The 24,389-nt window shown below is 37.4% G+C and overlaps 2 protein-coding genes across 5 annotated transcripts in view; one reads left to right on the plus strand and one right to left on the minus strand.

Moving 5' to 3' along the window:
* Positions 1-760: 760 nt before the first annotated feature.
* The window catches only part of SMIM10L1 (small integral membrane protein 10 like 1), a 251,598-nt gene continuing 227,969 nt past the window's right edge, over positions 761-24,389 (plus strand). For all 4 annotated transcript variants that reach the window (XM_063694586.1, XM_063694587.1, XM_063694584.1 and 1 more), the window contains exons 1-2: positions 761-1,149; positions 19,978-20,018. In XM_063694586.1, the coding sequence (XP_063550656.1) occupies positions 955-1,149; positions 19,978-20,018 (236 nt within the window). In that variant the 5' untranslated portion in view covers positions 761-954. The remainder of the gene's footprint in view (positions 1,150-19,977; positions 20,019-24,389) is intronic.
* Positions 15,557-16,539, minus strand: TAS2R42 (taste 2 receptor member 42). The gene is given in 2 exon segments (XM_019038575.2): positions 15,557-15,800; positions 15,802-16,539. Coding segments are annotated over 2 exon segments (945 nt in total). The 3' UTR covers positions 15,557-15,593.

The following is a 24,389-nucleotide window of genomic DNA, read 5'->3' on the forward strand; positions in this document are numbered from 1 at the left end:
CGGGCATGGTGGCGGGCGCCTGTAGTCCCAGCTACTCGGGAGGCTGAGGCAGGAGAATGGCGTGAACCCGGGAGGCGGAGCTTGCAGTGAGCCGAGATCGCGCCACTGCACTCCAGCCTGGGCGACAGAGCGAGACTCCCGTCTCAAAAACAACAAAAAAAAAAGAGTTTGGAAGTACAGAGTAGTATTCCAGCTCTTGGAGACTAGCCACAGGTTTCACAGATGCATCTCCATGCAGAAATGGCTGAAGCTTCCACAGCTAATCTGAACTTTTTAAGGGTTTACATGGCTGGGAATATAATTTTGTATGTATGTCCTTATGTATATACGCGTGTGTGTCCACTAGTTTTTTGCTTGAATGTTTATCATTTCTGTCACTTGCAATTTAAATATTCCTAATAAATAGAAAAATCCAAAGACTAAGATTGTGATCCTTTTTATGCCTATGGTATATTATGAATACAGAGACCTTGTGCTTTTATTGGCGTAGGAATCATCTTCTCCTAATATTAATGTTATGAAATCAAAAGGGTAAGATTCCTAACATCCCACATAACACAGCAGACAAACTGAAGTTTTAATCTAGCTTTGGCCCTTACAAATTTTGTGCCCTACGGCAAGTTACATCTCGCTTAGCTTTTTTCATTTTAAAGTGGAACTATCTGCATGGATGTTCGTACATGCTATATAACATATCCTATTCCAGAGCCACCTACCATCAGTTGAGCTCTAAATGGTAAATGCCACAGTGAGAAGCAGACAGGAAGGGGCGGAGCGCCAGCGGCGCCCGGAGCTACGCGCCGCACTGGACCGAGCGGCTGCAGCGGCAAGCTTGGGTGTGAGCCTGGGAGCCGCTTTGCTTACCGTCCTGCCGGTCCCAGCCGTCGCTAGGGGGTCCGCGGGCCCTGCGGCAACCCTCGCTAGAGACGCTGGGCGGGCGGCGACACCTGGCTCATGGCCCCCGCGGCGGCTCCGTCCTCCTTGGCCGTCAGGGCCTCAAGCCCCGCCGCGACACCCACCTCGTACGGCGTCTTCTGCAAGGGGCTCTCCCGCACCCTGCTCGCCTTCTTCGAGCTGGCCTGGCAGCTGCGCATGAACTTCCCGTACTTCTACGTCGCGGGCTCGGTGATCCTCAACATCCGATTGCAGGTACATATTTAGAGCCATGACTAAGCTAACGGGCCTCCGGGGCCAGCATGATGGCCGACTCCCAGGGTCCGTTGCGGCGCGGCGGAGCAGCCAATGGCGAGCCCCACAGTCTCGCGAGAGTGCTCAGGCGCTCTTCGTGGCTGCCCTCTTAGCTGCTGGCGGAGCTCCTCAGGGGGCGGCCGGGAGCCTACAGTCCCTAGAAAGAAAATACGCGATTCCGGAAACAGAACTGCAGTTAAGACCCTCGAAAAGATCTAAGAAAGTGTGCATCCTAAAACACCTGACGAATTTCAGAATGTGACAAAGCGCAGAGGATGCATTATTTCAAACCAAAACAGAAGGCTAAAATTTGCAGGAAAAAGAAAATCAGTAAACCGGGAATCCTCGGACTGGATTGTAAGCAAGATTTGAATGAATAAGAAGCTGAAGGTATTAAGGCTGTGATATAGAAGGTACATACTTCTTCATCCCACAAGAGAAAACAATAATAATCAGAAATTTTCAGTGAAAAAAACGCAAAACTGTACAGGAAAATCATCCTCCAAGTACCAGACATAAAATGCTGCAAGCTTTTGAACTAATGGCGAGAGTGTAAGAAAATGGGCTCTACTTCAGTGATCCTGTGGCAGGACGTGGATCAGGACTTGGAACCGCAGAAAACGAAATCCCATAGTAGCACAAAGCTTGGCTGTTCAGTGAATAACATTTAAATAATCGTAAAATACAAATGTTGTTTATGGTTTTTATTGTTTAAAGGCATACTTAATTATGGTTACAAAGTGGAGTGCAAATGTTATTAACCATGTTTTAAAAATACAGCTGGAAATACAAGTGGAAATGTTGAAGGAGGGCGGGGGAAGTAAATGGCATGGTGGTTATGTCCTTATAAAGTGGAAACTTGAAAGGTACTGTCTGTTGTTGAGTGGGGAAAGACATTTTTATTACTTACAGGATAGCCATAAAGTTTCTAAAACGGTAATATATTAAAGAGGGAGAGTGGTAGGGGAGAACAGTATGAAGTCAACAGGAAATGGCTAAAGATGGAGAGCTCAGGTAGAATAGTTTAAAAAATAAAAATTGATAGAGTACCTGATGTATTTGAATACAGCCTAGAGAGCTTTCATTTTCCAAAGAGTGTGGGGATAAATTAGTGAATGCATATTTTTCAAAATTAAGAAAACAGAACATATAATTTTGAACGCTGAGAAAAATAAAAATTTAAAAACTACACTGTATACAAGGTATACCTCAACTATGAATAATAGTAGTCATGTAAAGTCAGTCATAATTATGTAAATACTGAATACTGATTTTACAACAAATGATTCTATAACGCTGGGAGGATGGGAGAAAAGAGATGTGTGTGTGTGTAATGGTGGTGAGCCAATCAAGATCTGATATAGAAAAATGCAGAAAAGGGAGTATACACATGTTTTTTTCGGATTAAAAAAACTAATAATAAATCACCAAGAGTGGTAAAGTTTTAAATCAAGATCTGATATAGAAAAGTGCAGAAAAAGTAGTATACACATTTTTTTCAGGAAAAAATTAATAAACCATTAAGAGGGGCAAAGTGTTAAACTAGTTGCATTGTTCTATATTCCACTCATTGTGTCCAGCAAACAGTGTTCTATGGCTTTAAGTAGTAAGCATCTTGCCCCGTCCAACACCATGTCTGGCCTAGGGTAATTGTTCTTTCTAGTCTTTATTCTTTGTCTCCAGCCAAACTCCATTTGGGCACATTCTCCTATAGCCTTTTCTACCTGAAGATACTCTGTGTTTTAAAGCTAAGCTGAGGTGGCGCTTTTTCCATTAAATTTTTCCTGGATTCCACTGACCATATAGGAGCTCACTTCTTTTAATCCGTAAGGCCATTTTCATAGGTTGCATTATTTTTCCCTAATCGTGCATCAACTGTCTGTTTTATATACCCAAGACAGGTTTCCTAGACTGCGATAAGCCAAAACATTTTAGTCTAAAATATCAGAAGTGTAGTTTAATCAATAAAATAGTAATACCAAGGGATTTAGAATGGTGGACATCACTGTTTCCCAGAGCACTGATGTCCCAATTTGTAACACAAAAGACTGTCTAGTCTTAATCCTGAAATGGTGACAGAGTAGGATGCTCCATTTGGGTGACTATGTGAACATATTCCTACAACTTTTTTCCTCACATCAGTCATTTGTTAAACCGAAGATGAAGAAACAGACTTTGTATTTATTACATCCTCCAACATAATTGGCAGCTCTGTGAGGGAAGACACTATATCCTATTCAATTTTACACCCGGTAGTAACAGTATGTGTGTGTACTGTATATATACATATATATATACATACACATATATAAATTTAAGTAGTAACTATATATGTATATATGTATAGTTACTACTTACTATATATGTATACAGTATATAAGTATATATGTATAGTTACTACTTACAATATATGCATAAAGTTACAGCTTACATTTACCTCGTAATATATGTATATATATATATTAGGAGTTAAATGTATTAGGAGGTAGATGTAAGCTCTGTGGTTTATCATTTATTCACAATTGCTCTTAATTCTTGGGGTATATAGTTTGCCTCCTACATGATGCAATTCAGTGAAATTCCCAGGAGACAACAAGATTTTGACCTGAATAAACCACTTATTGTTGTAATTCACAAGTGAGTTTATTCTTCCTGGCACACTTCCAGGTAATATCCATTAGGCTAAGGATTTTGTTTGTTCACTGTTCTATCCCCAAGCCTAGAGCATTGCCCAGTGCGGAATAGCTAATTCATATTGTTGAATGGATAGATGAATGGCAATTTTGTTGGTATGCTCTACATAGTCAGCAGTCAATAAAGGAAACATATATTCGTTCCTGATAATAAGATGATTCACTTTATTGCCCATAAATTGGGCTTTTTCAGGCCATCATGCACGTTGATTGATCCAGAGATCCCTCAAGCAGGAAAAAGCAGAGACATAGGTGGTATAGTTATTATCAATAGAGATAAGAAATGTAGCTGGCAAAAAAAAAAAAAATGGGAAACGATGCGTTACAGCTTATTTTAACTATAAAAGGAAAACAGTGAACATAGCAACAATGTAACCTAAGGGATAGGGGAAAAGTTTTTTTTTTTAATTCTGGGTAAAAATACATGTGATTACTTGACAAATAGCATATCATTACCATCAGCATCATTTTTTAAATATATTGAGTTTTTAATACCAGGAACTATGAAAAATTATTTATATACATGAGCTCCGTAATTCTCACATATACCCTGTGAGGAAAACATTTTTATCATTTTTCAGAGAAGCAAACCGGGATTTAGAGAGGTTAAGTAAATTCCTAAGGTCATGACAACCAACCAGACCTCAAATGAATCTCCAGTAATTCCTAAAGTTATATTTCATAAGGAGTTCAATTTTCTTAAATGTGTAGATAATTACAAATAATTCTGTTTCTCAAATTTCTGGACAGAAATATTACCTGGGTAATATTTTTTTTAACGTAACTACTGAGGGTCTTTCATACTAAAATATAAATATTTAACATGATTTGATATGTAAGTTCAAGTATTTTATACTCTCTGCAGCCTTAAACCTATTGGCTTATTTTATTAGAGGGTGGTGGGATTGAGGGATATGGGAGCAAAGGGAGAGAGAGGAAAGAACGTTGTCCTCAGAATGGAAGGGAAACACTTTCCTGTGCTACCCAGAGTAGAGATCAGACAATCTGAAATTTTGAAGCCATGTCTGTTCCTGTCCTGAGGATCCCTAACTAAATTTTGTTAGAAAATCTTGCAGTTTGCTTTTAATGGGAGATCTTTCTGGCAGGACATCAATAGCTTTTGATAGCGTCAAGAAGAAAATAAAGTTACATGCAGAAGCATAAAGGGGTAGGATGAAAGTTGAGGAATATAGGGACAAAAGATGAGGGAAAGGAATATCCTAATACTTGGAAGTTTGAGCATGGAAAGTAGTCTAAAAACGACTTGGGAAGTTCCAAGAAAATGAACCAAGAAAAGAACCTCTGCAAGAACTATGAGAATTCCCAACAATTGGGTTGGATTGATTCATATTAGTCTATTACTTGGGTTACCTTGAGTGTGGGGATTCTTCTTGCAGTTTTAACACTTGTACTATGGTCTGAATGTGCCCCCCAAAAATTCACATGTTGGCATTTAACCCCCAAAGTGATGATTTCAGGAGATGGGACCTTTGGGAAGTGATCGGGTCATAAAGATGAAACCCTCGTGAATGGGATTAGTGCCCTTATAAAGGAGACCCCAAAATAATTCCCTTACCCCTTTTGCCATGTAGGGTTATAGGGAAAAGTCATCTATGAACAAGGAAATGAACCCTCACCAGATATCAAATTTGTGAATGCCTGGATCTTGGACTTCCCAGCTTCTAGAACTATAAGAAATAAATTTCTGTTGTTCATAAGCACCCATTTTATGGTATTTTTTATAGCAGCCTGAACAAACTAGACTTAATAGGATTTGCTCAGCAGGATTACCACCAGGTCAAGTCATGAGATCTTTTCAAAATATAAGTAAACCTCCCCTTACCCCTACTCTCCACAAATATAAATTTCAGCAATGCTCTTGGGACAACTAAAAGGCCCAAGGATCTTCGCAAAAGCCTACTACAAATGAAAAGAAGAAACTATGGAAGTCTTAGTAGCTTAATTGCAGGACATCCCTGCCAGTTTCTATCCTGATTAGGGATCTGCAATGAACATTACAAAATCTTCACCATCTCCATTGCTTTCAACACCAAGCATATGGACTTAGCCACTGTAAAATAGTGGCATGCATCAATGAACAATAAAGAGAAATGGAGATCATTCATATTATTAGTGAGGGAAGTTGGGTACAACTTTTCATCAACCAAAAAGAGGGAGAAAAAAATCACACCACCAAATAATGAAATACTGTAACTAGAATGTCTTGGCTCTAAGATCATTGGCAGAGAATTAGAGATTATGTTCAGCAGATTAAAAAAAAAAGAAAACAGCTGTGATCATGCCACTGCACTCCAGCCAGGGCTGCAGAACAAGACCCTGTCTCAAAAAGAAAAAAGCCAAAAATACGAGATGTTTAAAAAAAGAACTGTTGTTCAAGAGTTCATTTTCACTTTTTAATTGGTTTTTGAAAACTGTGAAAGTATCTCAAACTGGAAGTCTAAAAGGAAAATAATAGAAGCTTCAAAGTTCAGGGGCCAGGTTATATCTATATAAAAGGGAAGCTAACTTATTTCCAGAACTGATTCATTTATTAAACATGGGGCTAAGGAATAGAGGTGACAATATACAAGTCAGGATAATGCCTTTGTTTTCTGAAGCTGCATCTACATTGGTGCCCCTCAAAACAGCTAAAATTGAAAACAGTTTATCTGTCACCTGGGATTTCTTCTACTAATAACCTTCCCCAAAAAATATTGCCTAACATTTTTCTGAATTTATCAAGCCAACCATCTGATCAATTTTCTAAATGAAGATTTATTCTTGGCAATAATCTAGCTCAGGGCCTAGGTCTTGTACACAGCATTAAGCAATGTAACAGATGAGTGCACTGGAAGTATGGATTTGCAGATGGCCTCCTTGTTTCTGTATTTTAATTAAGGAAGTCTCTAGCTCAAAGGACATGAGATTAAGGGCAGCAGCAAACCATGTGAACTATCAGAGATTCAACAGAGACAATCACGCCCTCTGAAATATGTATTGATCCATGCATATTTTCACTAGGATGTTTTCTTTGAGTAAAGCTAAGGACAACATGGCTTGCACACCCAAAATATCTTCTCATCTTAAGTTCTAGGCATAAGGCAGGGCTCAGGCATCAGCCGTTTTTGGCATTAGAAACAGGTTATTCAGGTTATTGGCAACTCTTCTATAAATCAACTGTGTGACCAAACTGGGTGGGGGGTGGGGGGGCAGGGACAGGAAACTCAAAAACTCTCATGACATCAAGACTATAAACTTACTTTAGGGGAAAGCAATTGGCAAAAAAAAAAAAAAAAAGAAAAGTCGATCATTTTCTTTTCCCAATTATTTGTTCCCAGGATAGGATATAGTTCTCTCCAGATTGCCTGAAACTAGCTTTGGATGTAAGAGTCGTGGTTTTCTTGGATCGTGGCTTGCATCTCCAACCCAAGCTTTCATTATGGAAAATGATGGTGCAGAGCTTAATCTCAAAATGCCATTGTAATAGGGAGACTGCAATACAGTGGTAGCAACAGTCCCACACTTTCTCCCAGCCTTCATCATTTAATAGTCATTTTCTGTGCTTTTATTATCTGGAATCGGTCTCTGCTCCATATGGCTTCATCTCTGCAAGGATAGTACGTGAGATGTGAAGACTTAATCCTAATGAGACATTTACTTCTAAGTCCCACTCACTAGAAGCAAGGGTTGTGTATGGTTGTTTAAATCTTTTGAATCTTGATCGTTAAAGAAAAGTTTAGTCTGGACGCAGTGGCTCACCCCTATAATCTCAGCACTTTGGGAGGCCAAGGCGGGCAGGTCACCTGAGGTCGGGAGTTCAAGACCAGCCTGACCAAAATGGAGAAACCCTGTCTCTACTAAAAATACAAAAAAATTAGCCAGGCATGCTGGCGCATGCCTATAATCCCAGCTACTTGGGAGGCTAAGGCAGGAGAATTGCTTGAACCCAGGAAGCAGAGGTTGCAGTGAGCCAAGATTGCGCCATTGCACTCCAGCCTGGGCAACAAGAGCAAAACTCCATCCCAAAAAGTAAAGAAGAGAAGGGAAGGGGAGGGAAGGGAAGGGGGAGGGGAGAGGGAGGGGAGGGAGTGGGGATGGGGAGGGTCAAGGGGAGGGGAGGGAGGAGAGGGGAGGGAAGGGGAAGGGGAAGGGGAAGGGGAAGGGAATTTAACTTATTTACTGAAAGGAGTAATTCCAAACCATATTATCCTCACTATCTGAACCTAAATATAGCCAGTGTGATTTTAATGTTGCCCTTTCTAAAGCAAGATAATGCCCATGATAATCATTAGGAAATTTATTATACAGTATCTAACAATGAATGGAGTTTTAAAAATCTAAATGTCTGTATAGGCCTGGACTGGCCTTAAGATTATATATTATATACATTTTCAGTTACTTTATTTTATTGTAAAAGTCAACCTAGAACTATACACAAATACAAACATGCCTAAAATTTATGCAAATATGTGACATTCTCTTATAAATTTTCCTTTATGTTCTTATTCTTAGTGAGTTAGTTGGTTGTGTTAGTTTTCTCTGGTGTGACACACTAGTATTCATGGTATGACAAAAATATGTCATTACACATGTGCACACACACAGAGATCCTGTGTCAAAGTGTGGTTTTGATCCTAAAAAGTGAAAATATAAGCATCATTATGGACATAGGGATAAGTATTCAATTTCTTTTTAGAAATTCAATTGATTTTGCACTTATCCTACAAAGGTAGGATAGCTTGAATTCCTAGCTGGAGTCCTAATGAGAGAATGCTATTTTGTTTTAAAAGTTATCTCTATTGCTATGAGATTATATGCTTTCAATATTTTTAGTTCTTAATGTATTTGACTTAGTGTTATAAAAATATGCCACCTACTCCAGATTGGAGTAGGTATTAGGTTCTAATGGCATTTAGAACCATTTTGAAATATTACTGTTTTTTTCCTCACATGTGAATGTAATCACACATTTGCTACCACATATAAAATAAATACATGTTGCATTATATATTTTACATTTATATTAAGTCTCAAATATTTCCTAGTTACTAGCAAATATTAAAATGACAATGATACTTACTTTTTAAAAAAAATCCAGTATTACATTGGCTGACTTTATGAGTAAATTGTTCATTTATAGGCCATTCTAGGGAAATTTTGTGATGCTTAATTACACCTTAAAATAATCTGGGTGAAAAACACATGCTAAAATACATCTTCACTGTGTTCTCATTAATTCCCCTGGAATATAGAAAAATCCAGAAAAGTCTACAAAACTAAAGTTTCACTCTTTTTAGGTGGCACTTAAGATGCCACAGTAGTCCCACAGCAGTCTGTCTCAGCTTGCAGTTTTCCAAAATTAGGACAAATGAGTGGCTTGAAGGAAAAATAATTGACGTTAACAAGACAAAAAAATTGGCCTGCTATTTCTGCTGTATAAGGAAAATCCAACCTGTTGGTAGGAGAGAAGAAAAGTGAACCAAAAAGAAGAGGAGAAAAGACACCATCATTTTCATTTTCATTTTCATGGCCCTCTTATGGGCCTTCATTCTGAGGTCTCTCGGGCCCATGGTGTTGAGCTGCAAATTCCTGATATGTCTCATCAAGGACAGAATTAAAAGGAGCAGTGAGATCAGGGACAGAAGAAAGGAAATTACGTAGATCAAACTGACAAGAATCCAGAGGTTACAATATTTTTACTTTCAAGTTGAGTTTCTTTCATAAATTGTGTAGATGTTAATCCACAAGTCACTAAGTCCACCTGTTAATGCAAGGTTGAAAAACAGTAAGAACAAGGACCCCAGTGGGAGTTCAAGTAGCATTCTGCTAATTCTCCATCTCAGCCAGATGAAGCATGGGTGGGAAAAATAGGCTATTTTAAAGAAGTAGAAAACACTAAGGCAGCAAGCCAGGTAACTAAGTGATTGGTCAGTGCCCAAAAAATATTAATAAATTTTATTAGTTTATTGAAGGCATATAGATGTGGCCATAATGCTGTTACAAATGAATCAAGTAGTATTATCCAAAGTTGACTGATTGTGGAGATAGCCAGGCTGGTGAGGATACAGTTGTCTAATAAGATCATTAGACTCCTCACCAGTCAATGCAGTTAACTAGTACAATGAACCCATTCCCTAACATTCAGATTATGAATTCTCCCATCATTACTATCAGAAAGGTATTTCCAATTCCAGGTGGCATTTCTGTAGAAACAAATCCAGAAAGCTAATACTATGTTTCACTGATACTTTTGCTGTCAAAACGTTGCAGAATAATATCCAACTTGATGATTTTCAGATTTATATTTAAAATGTTCGGAGTAACTCAGAATGATCTTCTGTTTGATGCCACCTCACTTATCTTCACAAAAGATCTTTCTGTTTTTTTATATTCATCTCACTAGTAGGCCTGAAATATGTGCAAGAAGATCCAGTCTCACATATCTTAATAAAAAAAAAAACTTTAACATTATTTTTAATCAGCTACTGACTTACAAATTAAATAGTAAATGTAGTAAATGTGCCCACTCATCATTGGCACTGAGAGCAATTTCCCACTTGTGAGGACATCTAGAAGGGCGAAGTCAGGTATGCAAATATCAAACAGATTTCTTTACACTGATTTGTAATTTTCTCCTCAACTGAAAGTCAATACCATTTGGATTTGAATATCTTAATTTTAAAAGAATTATCTAAAAATAACCTCTACAATATATGTATTATTCATTAGTTTCATTAAATAAACTCCATAATATTTCCAATTCTACTTTAGATGAATTAAGTGTAATAAAAAGAAGCATCAAAAAGCTCACAGAGTAGTGAAAAAAAGCAACATTAAATGTGCTTTTACTACTGAATGTAACCACAGTTTGATCAAAATGCAATTACAACACAGAGGAGGGTGTTATAAAATCTATGGCCAATAACTAATTCTAGTTTCATGAAGATAATGACAGTTGGCTTAGGTCTTGAAGCTTTTAGGATTTCTTAAAGAAATAGACAGAAAGGGAGATGATTTTACATAATTACGTAAAAGCATATGTAAAGAAACAAAAAGTATTCCTTTATCTGAGCTATTTTACTGAACTTTTGAGCTTGGTTTCCAATGCTTTCCTGGCTATTTGATTTTGAATAAGCTCTTATCAACTGAAATGAAAAAAAAATAGTAAAAAAGGATGGAAAAATAGCAAAAAAACATAAGAGGGAGAATAGGAGGGAGATTCTCCTTTTCATTAATTCTTCCTTTGGTAAAATTCTTTGTCTCATAAAAATGTATCCACAGTAAAATACATTTTATAATTTATTTGTATTATTTTGTAACTCTAATACAATGGTTTTCAAACTTGACTGCACATTGGAGTTAACTTGGGAGATTTAAAAAAACATTGATGGCTGTGGGCCACCGCCAGGGATTTTTTTTTTTTACCTAATTGTTCTGGAGTACATTGCTGGCACTCACTGAGAGGCTCTTGATGTATGTCTTACAGTGACTCCCAAACCCAGGCAAAAATCTTTCTACCCAAAAGCTGCAAATCTATGATTCTGCAAGGACAGGACAGGATTTTGCCTGCCTTGTTCTCTAACAATGTGTTTCTCATTCAGCCAATTTTGACACTGACTGGCAAACTGGCCACCAACTCTCTTAACAACCACATAAGCAACTTTTTTGTTGTTGTTCATTAGTCTATTTCCAATTCACAGAACATAAAGGGCATGGATAATAGCAGGTCTTCCATAACTATTTGTTAAATGAATTAGTGCTAACTTAGTTGGCAGTCCCACTAGCAGCACACAAAAGGAGAAAATGAATTAGGCTCGACTGTGAAACAAGTATCAGAGCAAGAAAAGAAAGTACCTCCTTACAGAAAATGTTACATTCATGTATGAGCTTATGAAAGATTTCTGTTCTAATCCTGAAAAACCCAACACTGCTCTGTAATCTTTCTAGTTCGATCAAGAAATCATACAGAATCAAAAGGAACATGTTGGTCTGCCACCCAAGATGGGGGAGGCTTGGTACTTTTCTTCATGAAAAGGAACTACTTCTGTTGAAGATGGCTAGAAAACTAGATTTCATGACCCAAGAAGCAAGATAGCCCTAGAGATCACTAATGTTTTCAGAAATGCTCTGCAAGTCATGTAAAGGCTAATTGAGAAGAAGATTCCATTGATAGGCATGGTTTAGCTGTGAAAAACACCGAAAACAAGTCAGTCAGGAGATAGTGATTAAAGAACATCTAAGTTTGTAGTTACGCTGAAGAAACTAAAAATAAAAGATGCAATAACAAGTATAAAAACCACAAGTCCCATATACTATGAGTTGTATTCAAAGTCCAAGTTAATAATCACAATTTTTTAAATCTACGTAATTAATCTATGTCCTACTCTAGACAAAATATCATCCAGTGTCTAGAATGAAAGCAAAATGACTGTGCAAATATACAAACACCCCCTAAAATAACTATTGGGTAATAGGCTTAATACCTGGGTGATGAAATAATCTGTACAACAAACTCCCATGACATGAGTTTACTTGTGTAACGAACCTGCACATTTACCCCTGAAACTAAAAGTTTTTTTGTAAAAAAAAAAAAAAAACACCCCTTAAAGCATGATCTGGCTCAGAGAAGATGCTGTCTAATGAAGATTTTGCTAGAAAAAGCCACCTACTAAGACATAGCAGATAAACCACCCAAGACAGGAAATTGGTGCTCCTTTTTCTTGGAAATCAGTATTGGTATGGGTTTCTACCTGATGTTACATTCAGTACGGTTTAAGAAAACTTGCCTTGGTATACTTGATTTGTGTCTTATTTGCCTTCAGAGCTAGAGCTATGGGTTGGAGATAAGCCAATTTCAGCAGTAGAAACAGGTTATTTGTTCCTGTCCTATAAATTACCTGACTGTATGCATTGAAATAACCACAATGATTACACCCAGTATCTTGAAATGAGCATTTATTTGACAAGTGAGATGAGTGGGAGTCTATAAAAATGAGTGATAATTTCCCTCTTTCCCCAACAGCTGGGTCCCAGGGTAGGTCATAATCCCATCAGTCTTTCTTCTCCATGTTGCATGTGTCAGTGCATGTGTTGGGCATGGCTCTTGGATTGTGGCTTGTTGGCTGCTAAATTCCCACAAAGGCCTTGTTTGGGAGAAAGTGGAGGTGCAGAGCTTGCTCTCATTTGCCATTCAAATATGCAGATTACTGGCCAGGCACGGTGGCTCATGCCTGTAATCCCAATACTTTGGGAGGCCAAGGTGGGTGTATCACCTGAGGTCAGGAGTTCGAGACCAGCCTGGCTAACATGGTGAAACCCCATCTCTACTAAAAATACAAAAATTAGCCAGGCGTGGTGGCATACACCACCTGTAATCCCAGCTACTCAGGAAGCTGAAGCAGGAGAATCACTTGAACCCGGGAGGCGGAGGTTGCCATGAGCCGAGATCGCCCCACTGTACTCCAGCCTGGACAACAGAGCAAGACTCTGTCTCAAAAAAAAAAAAAAAAAAAACGGATTACAATACATCAATTGCAATAACCAGAATATGTCCCGGGCTGCTCTTACTACTTTTTTGTTTTGCTTCTATTGTGAAGAATGGGGTCCTGTTCCTTGTAGTCCCATCTCCCTGGGGTTGCTGCCTACTAAGTGTTAGACATGTATTACTCTTAATTAGACATGTATTAATTTACCACTAAGGTTGCTTATGAGTTGGATCAACTGCTTATCAAAGAAAAGTTTACTGACACAAAAATATAAATAGTATTTTGTGTTTTAAAGAATACAAGGTTAAGTCATTTATATAAAAGAATATCTTTAAAATAAACTCAGTATCTAAGTCTAAAATATATTCAGCTTGATTTGCACATTACCTTTTATCAAGGCAAGAAAATTATAATCTTTGACAAAATACTAAATTAGTGATCAAAATAATATATGTACATTTTATTTTGTAAAATGCAAATTACTAAAAAAAAGATGTTGTATTATCATTAAAACAATCATCAACATCATTGTTATTGATACATGATACCATATAGCCCAGATGTACTTACAATTTCATTTTATGCATATGGGGAGGGGGAAGTACTAATAATTCTAACATCATTTCCGGCTCCAGGGCACAGCTGTGGAGTCATGCCCTCAACTATAGCTTCATCAAGATTAATTTACAAGCATGTATTTATCAGTATTTAATAGCACATTTTTGTTTCTGTAATCTAGCACAATATAAAGAACATATCAAAAGTAAATTCTAAAAGGAATTCTTTGTTATTAAAAAATTTCACTATACAGCTTCTGTACAGTGTTTTAATCTATGCCATCATATTCAAAATTTTTTAGTAAATTTTCCCACTCTTAACCTTATTTACAATCTGTAGTTTGTTACCTTATCTAATCTTAGATTATCACAGTCAAAGCAGCACTGTGTATACATATGCTTGTCTAAAATTTACAATAAGCCTGCAACATTCTATAAACAACATCACTTTGCTTTCTGTGCCTTGCTGGTTAACATTGTTTCTATTTTTTCCTTTAAGAAATCCAGTGATCAGATTGCAACAAAATGCATGTCACATAAACAAACACAAACACAATCATCCTCAGAATGTAATTATGATCTTTTTGTAGTAGCAATATGAGTATAATAGTGAATTAAGACATAAACCTCTATAATTTTAGTTCTATTACATAACATGGTAGAAACATTGGTTTCTGCCTCTCTGAAAATGCATATTGCATGTCCTAGAATTTAGCAAAATTAGCAAGTGCCTAGAAACATCAAAATGTTTATTATTTGGGGTTTTAAATTGACATCAGCATTAAATCATGTGTTTCCAGTTTCCATTTAAAGATAATTTATTTTATTTCACACTACAAATCTTCTCCTTTTCTCACATAATCATCATATTTCCTTGTTATCAACAAGACTTCTAATAACAAAAATATACCACTTTTTTTCATTTAAAAAAATGCTTGGGGCTGGGCACAGTGTCTCATGCCTGTAATCCCAGCACTTTGGGAGGCCAAGGCGGGTGGATCACCTGAGGTCAGGAGTTCGAGACCAGCCTGACCAATATGGTGAAACCCCATCTCTATTAAAAATACAAAAATTAGCCGTGTGTGGTGGTGTGTGCCTGTAGTGCCAGCTGCTTGGGAGACTGAGATAGGAGAGTTGCTTGAACCCAGGAGGTAGAGGTGGCAGTGAGCCAAGATCACACCACTGCACTCCAGCCTGGGTGACAGAGTGAGATTCCATAAAAAAAAAAAAAAAAAAAAAGCTTGGCTTTGAAGCTATGAGGCTATATTTTTCCTGCTGTGACTTTAGTTTTTAATTAGATTTTCTATCCACATTGTATATATCTTTTACCCATTCAAGTTTGTAATCTATCTTGCTTTTAAAGACACACACCTTTTTCTCCACAAGTTGCAATTACCTATCGTTTGCATATAAAATTAAATAATTTAGATTTTTTGAAACAATGTGTGAGGTTAAAATATTGCTTGCCAATGCTCCAAACAAAAATGATTACTTTTAAAATGGTATCGACCGGCAATGTGTGAATTACCATCAAAAGCAACCTCGTAGGATTTCATTTATGTTCCAAAATACTTAAAGAAACCCAGTAGAAAAAAAAAAAAAACAGTGGAAGTGATCCCCAAATGCTCCTCGTTGAGTTGTTCTCTTAGAAAAGCTTCTGGAAAGTCTGTCTACAAAGGTAAAGGGTTTGGTGTTTTTGTATAGTTCCTAAGATGTCACAGTAGCCTCACAGCTGTCTGTCGCAGCTTGCTGTTTCCCAGAATGAGAATAAATGAGTGGCACGAGGGAAAGGCATTTAAGGCTAACATGACAAACTTTATGTACTTGTTGTTCCACAACATAAAAAATATCCAATTGGCCACTTGTAAGGAAAAAAAAATGAACTATGAAGAGGAAAAGAAAAGACATCACCATTTTCATGGCCCTCCGATGGGCCTCTGTGCTGGAGTCTCTAGAGCCCAAGGAACTGAGCTTCAAATTTCTAGTATGTCTCACCAAGGACAGATATAAAAAAAGCACTGAGGTCAGGGACAGAGAAAAGGGAATAAAACTGGTCAAGCTAAGAAGAGTTTTTAAAATAGAGAGTTTATCATAGAGAGTTTTACTTTCATCTAAATATAAAGTCAGACTACTTTTATCTATTATATTGAGTGAGATATCAATAAATATTTCTAGCACTGAACTGTCAAAAATCAGTAAGAACAAAGACAATATAAGAAGCATAGCAATCATTCCGTTCATCCTCCACCTCAGCCAGAGGAAAAGGGAGTGGGGGAAGTGGGCTATCTTAAAGAAATAGAAAACGCTTAGGCAGGTGGCAAGCCAGGTTGTCAAGTGATTAGTCATGTGCCAAAGCATAATAACAGGTTTTCCTAGTCTATATGTGGTATATAAATGTGAAGCAAGTCCCACTAGAAATGAATCAAACAGTATCACCAACAGTTGTCCAATTGTGGAGATAGCCAAGGAGGTGAGGATGAAGTCAGATGAGAAGACCTTTTGGTTCTTGATCCCTTCAGAGCAGTTTACCAGTCCAATGAACACATTCCCCAGCATGCTGATGATGAATTCCGCTATTGCCAGAATCAGAAAGATTTTGTCCAATTCGGTGGCCATTTCCAGAGACAAAAAATCCAAGTTTTTAATACTTTGTATCATTAATAAATTTACAATCAAACCATTGCAGAAGAGCATTCATATCTGATACTTATCTTCATTGCTTTTATTGCACTTCCAGTCTTGATCAGAACCTTCTGCTGTTGGATAGAGTCTCATATACTTAAGGAAGTCTTTGCCTATTTTTACTATAATTCTGATCTTAATCCCAAAAGATCTACTAAGGGATGCAGTCTCACATACCTTCACGGGAGTGTTTTCATTTCTTTGAAAGAGCTGCTGAATTCTAAACCAAACAGTTTCTGTGTCCATTTATCATTGGCATGGGCTGAAACTTTCCACTTGTGGTAATGATTAAAAGGATAAAGTCAAGTATATTAATATGCAAATATAGACTAGATTCCCCCCCTTTCTCTGATTTGTACATTTCTGCTCACCTGAAATACTACACCACTTGGATCCAAATATCTTTATTGTTTTTCAGAGGAAGCTGCAGATATAATCTAATAATTTTGTTATTATTCAACGAATATATTTTATAAGTGCCTGCTGTGTTTCTGATCTTATGCAAATGCAATATATTTACCACAAAAAAAGCATTAAGAAGTCTATAAAATAGTGAAAACAGGAAAAAAACAATGAGACAGAATCAAGAATAAAATGTGCTATTAAAGCAGAAAAGGGAACTACAAACACTACTGTTGGGGAGAAAAGGGAGGTGACATTTGCTTTGGATCTGGAAAATACTTAGAATTTCATGAGGAAACTCAAGTCATATTTTGAACTCATTGAATAATATCCGAAAGATACCGAAACCCAAACTACTTTTTTGAAATTAAAGTCCTACTGATACTTCAGTCTAAATGTTCCTCAGGTATCTTATAGTAACTTGTTCAAAATTAAACATGGTTTTGCTCTTTACCTTGGTTTTATATATGTTCTATTTTTTTTTTTTGGCAAGAGATATATTGCTACAAATTTAGCCTTAATAGACAGGTAGAAAATTGTTTTAGATGAAATAAGGAAAGAGGAAACAAAAGTATTTGTTCTACATTCTAGGAACAATTATTTTGACAAAAACCCCCAATGCACCATAATTGAACTCACAGTTACAGATTATGTGTCTTAGTTTATGGTCAGCAAACAGATATTCTATTACTAGAAATTAGTGTTCAAGTGTTGCCAGACAAAAATTAACCCAAAAAATGAATGAAATCATTTTTAAAACTTGGACCTTTTTAATGTTGCTGTCATACTCCTCAATTAAATTCTATTAATTAACATTTAAAAGTGTATATTTTAAGAATGATGTTGTATAAAGAACTACTGGTAAGTTATTTCCTATGAACAAAAATATTTTCATTTAGGACAGATATTTAAAATTACAGGAAGACAGGAGGAGAAAAAGAGTAAGCAAGAAAGGAAGGAAAGAAAGAAAAGAGGGAGGGAAGGAAGAAAATGAGAAAGAGGAAAGGAAGAGAGAGACAAAGAAAAAGGAGGGAGTTTCTGAGACAAAGGCTGAATGAAAATGAAGAAATGTAGCAATATCATAGGAAGGAGAATGATGGCTTTGGCCAAATTAGTGTCTAGAGATGGAAAGAAATATATGGCTATGAGAAACATTTAAGGGAAAGAATCAATAGTCTGTGTGATGGATTTGGAGGCTAGAAAAAGGAGGAGGAGTCTGCAATGACATTTAGGCTCTCCTTTCACTGCTGGATGCATGTGGTACTGTGATCTGAGGGAATCACTGGAGGAAGAATAGGCTTAGAAGCCAAAAAATAGGAGAAAGAAGAAAAGTTTGAAGATGAGTTCTGTTTTGAATGTTTTGGAGTATCTGTAAAGTCATCGAAGTGGAAGGTTGGAGTAGGCACTTTGATATTTGTGACTGCAGCTCAGAAAAGAAATTTGGACCACATGGGGAGGTTTGGAGAACATCAACACATATTTGATTTTATTAGAGGTGAGGCGCTCCAAGGGCCCTGAGGAACACTAGACGATAAAGAAACCAAAGGAAAAATTAAGAAGCCATCAGAAGGAAGAGGAAAACCAAGAGACTAGGATTTCAAAGCTACTAAGAGCAAGGAGTGTTACAAGGAGGGTAATCAGTACTTCATGATATTAATGAAAAGTCACTTACTAGATTGAGGACCAAGGAACTACTTAGTTAACTTAGCAAGAGCAGCTCAACTGATGACAAAGCAAACTACCATGGATTAAAGAGTCAATGAGACCCCAATAATGAAGCATTAGAAAAGCAATTAATGTAATTCAGTACATTAACAGATTAAAGGAGAAACATTCAGAAAAAAATTTGATACAGTTCTGCATCTATTCACAAATATTCTTAGCAAACTGGGAATCAAATGAAATACTCTATTTCCTGATGAAAAGTATTAAAAAAAAACCTAGAGCAAATATTACAGCAATCGATGATGCACTGAAATCCTTCTCCCTGAGTTTAGGACCAAGTCAGTGATAACCATCTTACTAGGTCTATTTTTTTTAAGGTGTCTATTGATCAAAGTAAGGCAAGAAAAATATATTTTAAGAAATTATAGGCTGGACGTGATGGCTCACCCCTGTAATCCCAGCACACTGGGAAGCCAAGGCAGGAGGATCACTTGAGCCCAGAAGTTCAAGACTAGCCTGGGCAACATAGTTAAAAATTAGCTGAGCTAATTTTTAATCTGCAAAAATCTGCAAACATCTTTTGCATTTCTTCATACCATCAACAGTTTAAGTCTGAAAATACCTTAGCTTTTATGCCCATATAATTAGCTTATAATTAATACATATTGAATATAATCAAACATTCCAGAGTTTTAAAAAATTTAAATCATTATCACACTCTTTTTCTCATTTTAGGTATTATTCAAGAACATTAAGTTCTCTGACTGTTTCATTGGATATATTCAGTTTTCCTGCTTGGTATCTTAATTATAGACTGTCTTCCAGTCTAAAGCAACTACCTCTAATATCATATCAGCCATCCCCTCTCTCCACAAAGACCAGCCCTGCTCCTTTTACCTAGTCCAGTCACTCAGTATTTTTTCTTTTTCAAAACCTATGGGCTGTACTTTTCCATGTGGGGTGGTGGGTAACAAGAGAGTTTCTCCTTCACTATTATGCAAACACAGACCGATATTGTTACTCTTTTTGCATTTTCTTTGCCTAATGAATTTCCATTTGTATCTTTAGCTGTGGAAGATCTAGAGGAAGAATTTACAGATCGTAAATATTAGAATTCAATCTAAAAGTCTCTTCATCCAAGTATGTGAGAAAAATCTTGGTCAGAATCTTGTTCAGAATAGGAGGAAGAGGATGTGTGGCATGCCTTATAGTCTTTCAATGGGCAGAGTAGTGGTTTGACCACTTACAAATTTACAAATGTGGATTGTACCATACTGTAGCCCTTATTCTCTGTTTTGTCCACAGGTACCAGGGGAATCTATACCTGAAGCATTACTGGAGTCAAGGTATAAAACATTTATGTTCTCTTATCTAATAAGTCTAAGAACTGAACTGCAAAGGATTTTAGTTTGCCAGAACTTGCCCTTCGTATGTTAATGTAAAGGATGTTGGTACTAATTAGAATGGTTCTTGCCAATGTGAGGGTACTAGCCGATATGCTATTTATGTCCACTTGTTCAACTGTATCTCTTTTGAAATACCTGAATAATTTTAGAAATGAACCAAGAAATTAGTTGAGAAGAAGCCAAATAATATCTAAGGGAGAAATCATATACAACTTCAGGGATTATCTTAGTCTGTTTGTGCTGCTGTAACAGACTATCACAAACTGGGTAATTTATAAGAAAAGAAACTGATTTCTCACAGTTTGGGAGGATGGGAAGTTCAATATCAATGTGTTAGCCTCTGGCAGAGGCCTTCTTGCTGCATCATCCCATGGCAGAATGTCAAAGAGAGGGAGACAGAGACAGAGTAAACTCACACTTTTAAAAGAAACCAACTCATGTGATAAACCCACTCCTGTGATAACAGCATGGATCCATCCATGAGGGTAATGCCCTCACGACCTAACACCTTTTAAAGGTCCCACCTCCCAATACCTCCAGGTCTCCAACAAGTGAACTTTGTGGGACACATTCAAATCATAGCATTTCACCCCTGGGCCCCCAAATGTATGTCCTTCACACATGCAAAATTCATTTCCTCCCTTCCAGTAGCCCCCACATGGTAACTCATTCCAGCACCAACTTAAAAGTCCAAACTCCAGAGTCTCATCCAAGTCAGATATGGATAAGACTCAAGGCACAATTCATCCTGAGGCAAATTCTCCAGCCATGAGCCTGTGGAATCAAAACAAGTTACCCACTTCCAAAATTCAGTGGTGGGACAGACATATGAAAGACATTTCCATTCCTGGGAAAAATAGGCAAGAAAAGAGGGGCAATTGGCCTTAAGTAAGTCCAAAACCCAGCAGGGCAAACCATATTAAATCCTAAGGGTTGAGAATAATCTTTGACTCCATGTCCCACCTTCTAGACCCACTGGGTCAGGGATTGGGCCCCCAATTTCCCAGGCAGCCTCACCTCCACAGCTTTGCTTGTCTCAGTTCACTCCTGAGCAGCTCTCACAGGTTGGAGTTTTGTGCCTATAGATCTCCCAGACTGGTTTTGTGAGGCAGCACAGGGCAGTGAATGCTGAGGTCTTTCAGGCACCTCTCTGGAAGCTTTGACCTTAAGGTCCTAACTTGCGTAACTTCTGGTCCTAACTCCATGATCTCGGAAATATCTTCCAGGTCATTCTCCCTTTGTCTTATGAATAGAACTTGGCTTCCTTCTAGCCAGATTAATCTTTTCAGCAAATGACCACTTGGCCAAACCCTTCTTATTCTCTCTCAAACATGCTTTTTTATTCTTTATATGGCCAGGCTGAGAGTTCTCCAAATTTTTCTATTAGTCTTCACTTTTCATTATAAATTCCATCTTTAAATCATTTCTCTCTCCTCAACATTTTACTATATGTGCTTGAAAGAAGCCATGGAGCCCACTGAATGTTTTGCTGCTGAGATGTCTCTTCCATCAGATATCGTAGTTCACCTCTCTTAAATTCTGCCTTCCATAAAGCCATAGGGCATGAACAGAATTCTGCCAAGTTTTTTTGCCACTTCATAACAAGGATGATCCTTACTCCAGTTTCCAATAAGACATTTCTCTTTTCCACCTGAGACCTCATCAGAATGGCGTTTACTCTCTATATGTCTACCAACATTCTCATCAGGACCATAAAAGTAATCTCTAAGAAGTTTCAGACTTTCCCTACAGTTATCCTCGCCTGAGACCTCAGTGGAATCACTCTTAATGCAAAATTTGTGGCAATCTAGGCTTTTTCTAGCCTGCTCCTCCCATACCAATTTCCTGTCTTAGCCTGCTTTGTGCTGCTCTAACAAAATGCTACAAACTGGGAAAATTATAAAGAAAGAAATTTATTTCTCAGTTCTGGAGTCTGGGAAGTCCAATATAAAGGTGCCAGCATGTGGTAAGGGATTTCTTACTGTGTCATCTTATGGGAGAAGGGCAAAAAGAGAGAGAGAGAACGAGAATGGGGCTTAACTTGTCCTTTTATAAGGAATCAGCTCCTGTAATAACAAACCTACTACTCAATAATTGTGTTAAGCCATTTATGAGGGTTGTGCCTTCATGACCTAAACACTTCTTAAAGTTTCCACCTCCAAAAACCTCCACACTGGGGATCAAGCTTCTAACACATGAACTTTGGGGGACATATTCAAACCATAGCAGCCATGTATTTTACTAATTATAAAAAACAATAGTAACAACAACAATAATAAAAGGTATCATTTCTAGAACTCTTACTATATGCCTGGCTCTGGATAAAATGATTGACTTGCATTTGTGCATATATTAACTTAAGAAAATGCATGACAACCAACGAGCATATGAAAAGAAGCTCAATATCCCTGATCATTCAAGAAAAATTAATCAAAACCACAATGAGATATCATTGCACACCAGTCAGAATGACTATTATTAAAAAGTCAAAAAATAACAAATGCCAGTGAGGTTGTGGAGAAAAAGAAGTGCTTATACCCTATTGGTGGGAATGTAAAGTAGTTCAGCCATTGTGGAAGACAGTGTGGCAGTTCCTCAAAGATCTAAAGACAGAACTACCATTCGACCCAGCAATCCCATTACTGGGTATATACCCAGAGGAATATAAATCATTCTGTTATAAAGACGCATACATGCAAATGTTCATTGCAGTACTGTTCGTAATAGCAAAGACATGGAATCAACCCAAATGCCCATCAATGATAGACTGGTAAGGAAAATGTGGTACATATACACCATGAAATACTATGCAGCCGTAAAAAAGAATAAGATCATGTCCTTTTCAGGGATACGGATGGAGCTGGAGGCCATTGTCTTTAGCAAACTAACACAGAAACTGAAAACCAAATACTGCCTGTTCTCACTTATAAGTGGGAGCTAAATTATGAGAACACGTGGACTCATAGAGGGGAACACCACACACTGAAGCCTCTTGGAGGGCGGAGGGTGGGAGGATGAAGAGGATCAGAAAAATAACTATTAGGTACTAGGCTTAATTCCTGGGTGATAAAATAATCTGTACAACAAACCCCCACAACACAAGCTTACTTATGAAACAAATCTGTGTTTGTACCCCTGAACTTAAAACGTGATTTCTGGGTGTGTCTGTGATGCTGTCTGAAAGAGATTAGCATTTAAATTGGTTGATTGAGAAAAGAAGATCATCCTCAACAATGTAGGTGGGTTTCCATTCATCTCTGGCCCCACTGCTGAGTCTGAGGACCATTCTTGGGACAGACGTAATTTAAAGCTGACACAGTGTTAAATGGTTGCATGAGAACCAGGTCTTGGGTGCTTTGGACTCAGATCTTCATCATCTCTTGGGGGAGCATAGTAGAGCTAGATATCAGAGTTCCATTCTACTGATTTTTTTTTTTTTAACATCAATCATGTTATATCTAGTGAACATGGCTCCTTCCACCTCCATCTGCTTCTGTTCATGAGAACCAAACTAACTTTTCTCTGGTCTCTCTCTAAGGGTATGTGTTAGGGTGTGAGGGCAAGTGATTGTCTCCATTGATTTATTTCTGGTTATTTCACAGGCATAACGAAGGGGGATCTAATTACTATTGGCTCAAGGAGCCATATTTAAGAAAGCAAACATTTGTTTTCTAAGTGAGTCATACAACTTGCATATAGTTAATTTTAGTTAATTTTTAAAAATTGAGGCAACTCATACCTGTTATTGAAATCCAACTATTTTCAATGAATACCAAGGTACTGTAGAAGAAAATTCCAGTTATATAGGATAATATCTGCTTTACTTTTTCTCATCCTAACAAGTTTTGATAATTATAAATGAAATTTAAATTCTGTTTTACTGTGAATCAAGAGTATAAAATTCTACTCTGGGCCTAGGTGATAAACAAAAGCTTTATTAGCACTTATTTGGAAAATTCAGATAGAGCAAGGTCTCTTTAAAATAATATTGGCATCTGTTATTGAGCACTCAGCATGTGCAAAGCACAGTGCCAGGCATTTTTATACGTTATGCCATTTAACTAGCACAACAAAACTTCAAAGTGGTGGCATTATAGCCATTTAGAGGATTAAAAAGTTTTCAGTCCTTTAATTAAACATAAGAGTTTTGTAATGGCTACAGTGTGAAAGAATGAAGCTAATAATTGTGTGCTGTTGTCATCTGAAATGCAACTGGACACTGTCACTAATTTTCTTATATATATCCACTCTTCCATGATTTATTTGCTGTGTGTATGAATGTAATACGGCTCAGAAAAGAACCATGGCTCT

This window comes from Gorilla gorilla, chromosome 10 (assembly GCF_029281585.2).
Source record: "Gorilla gorilla gorilla isolate KB3781 chromosome 10, NHGRI_mGorGor1-v2.1_pri, whole genome shotgun sequence".
NCBI classification, from domain to species: Eukaryota; Metazoa; Chordata; class Mammalia; order Primates; family Hominidae; genus Gorilla; species Gorilla gorilla.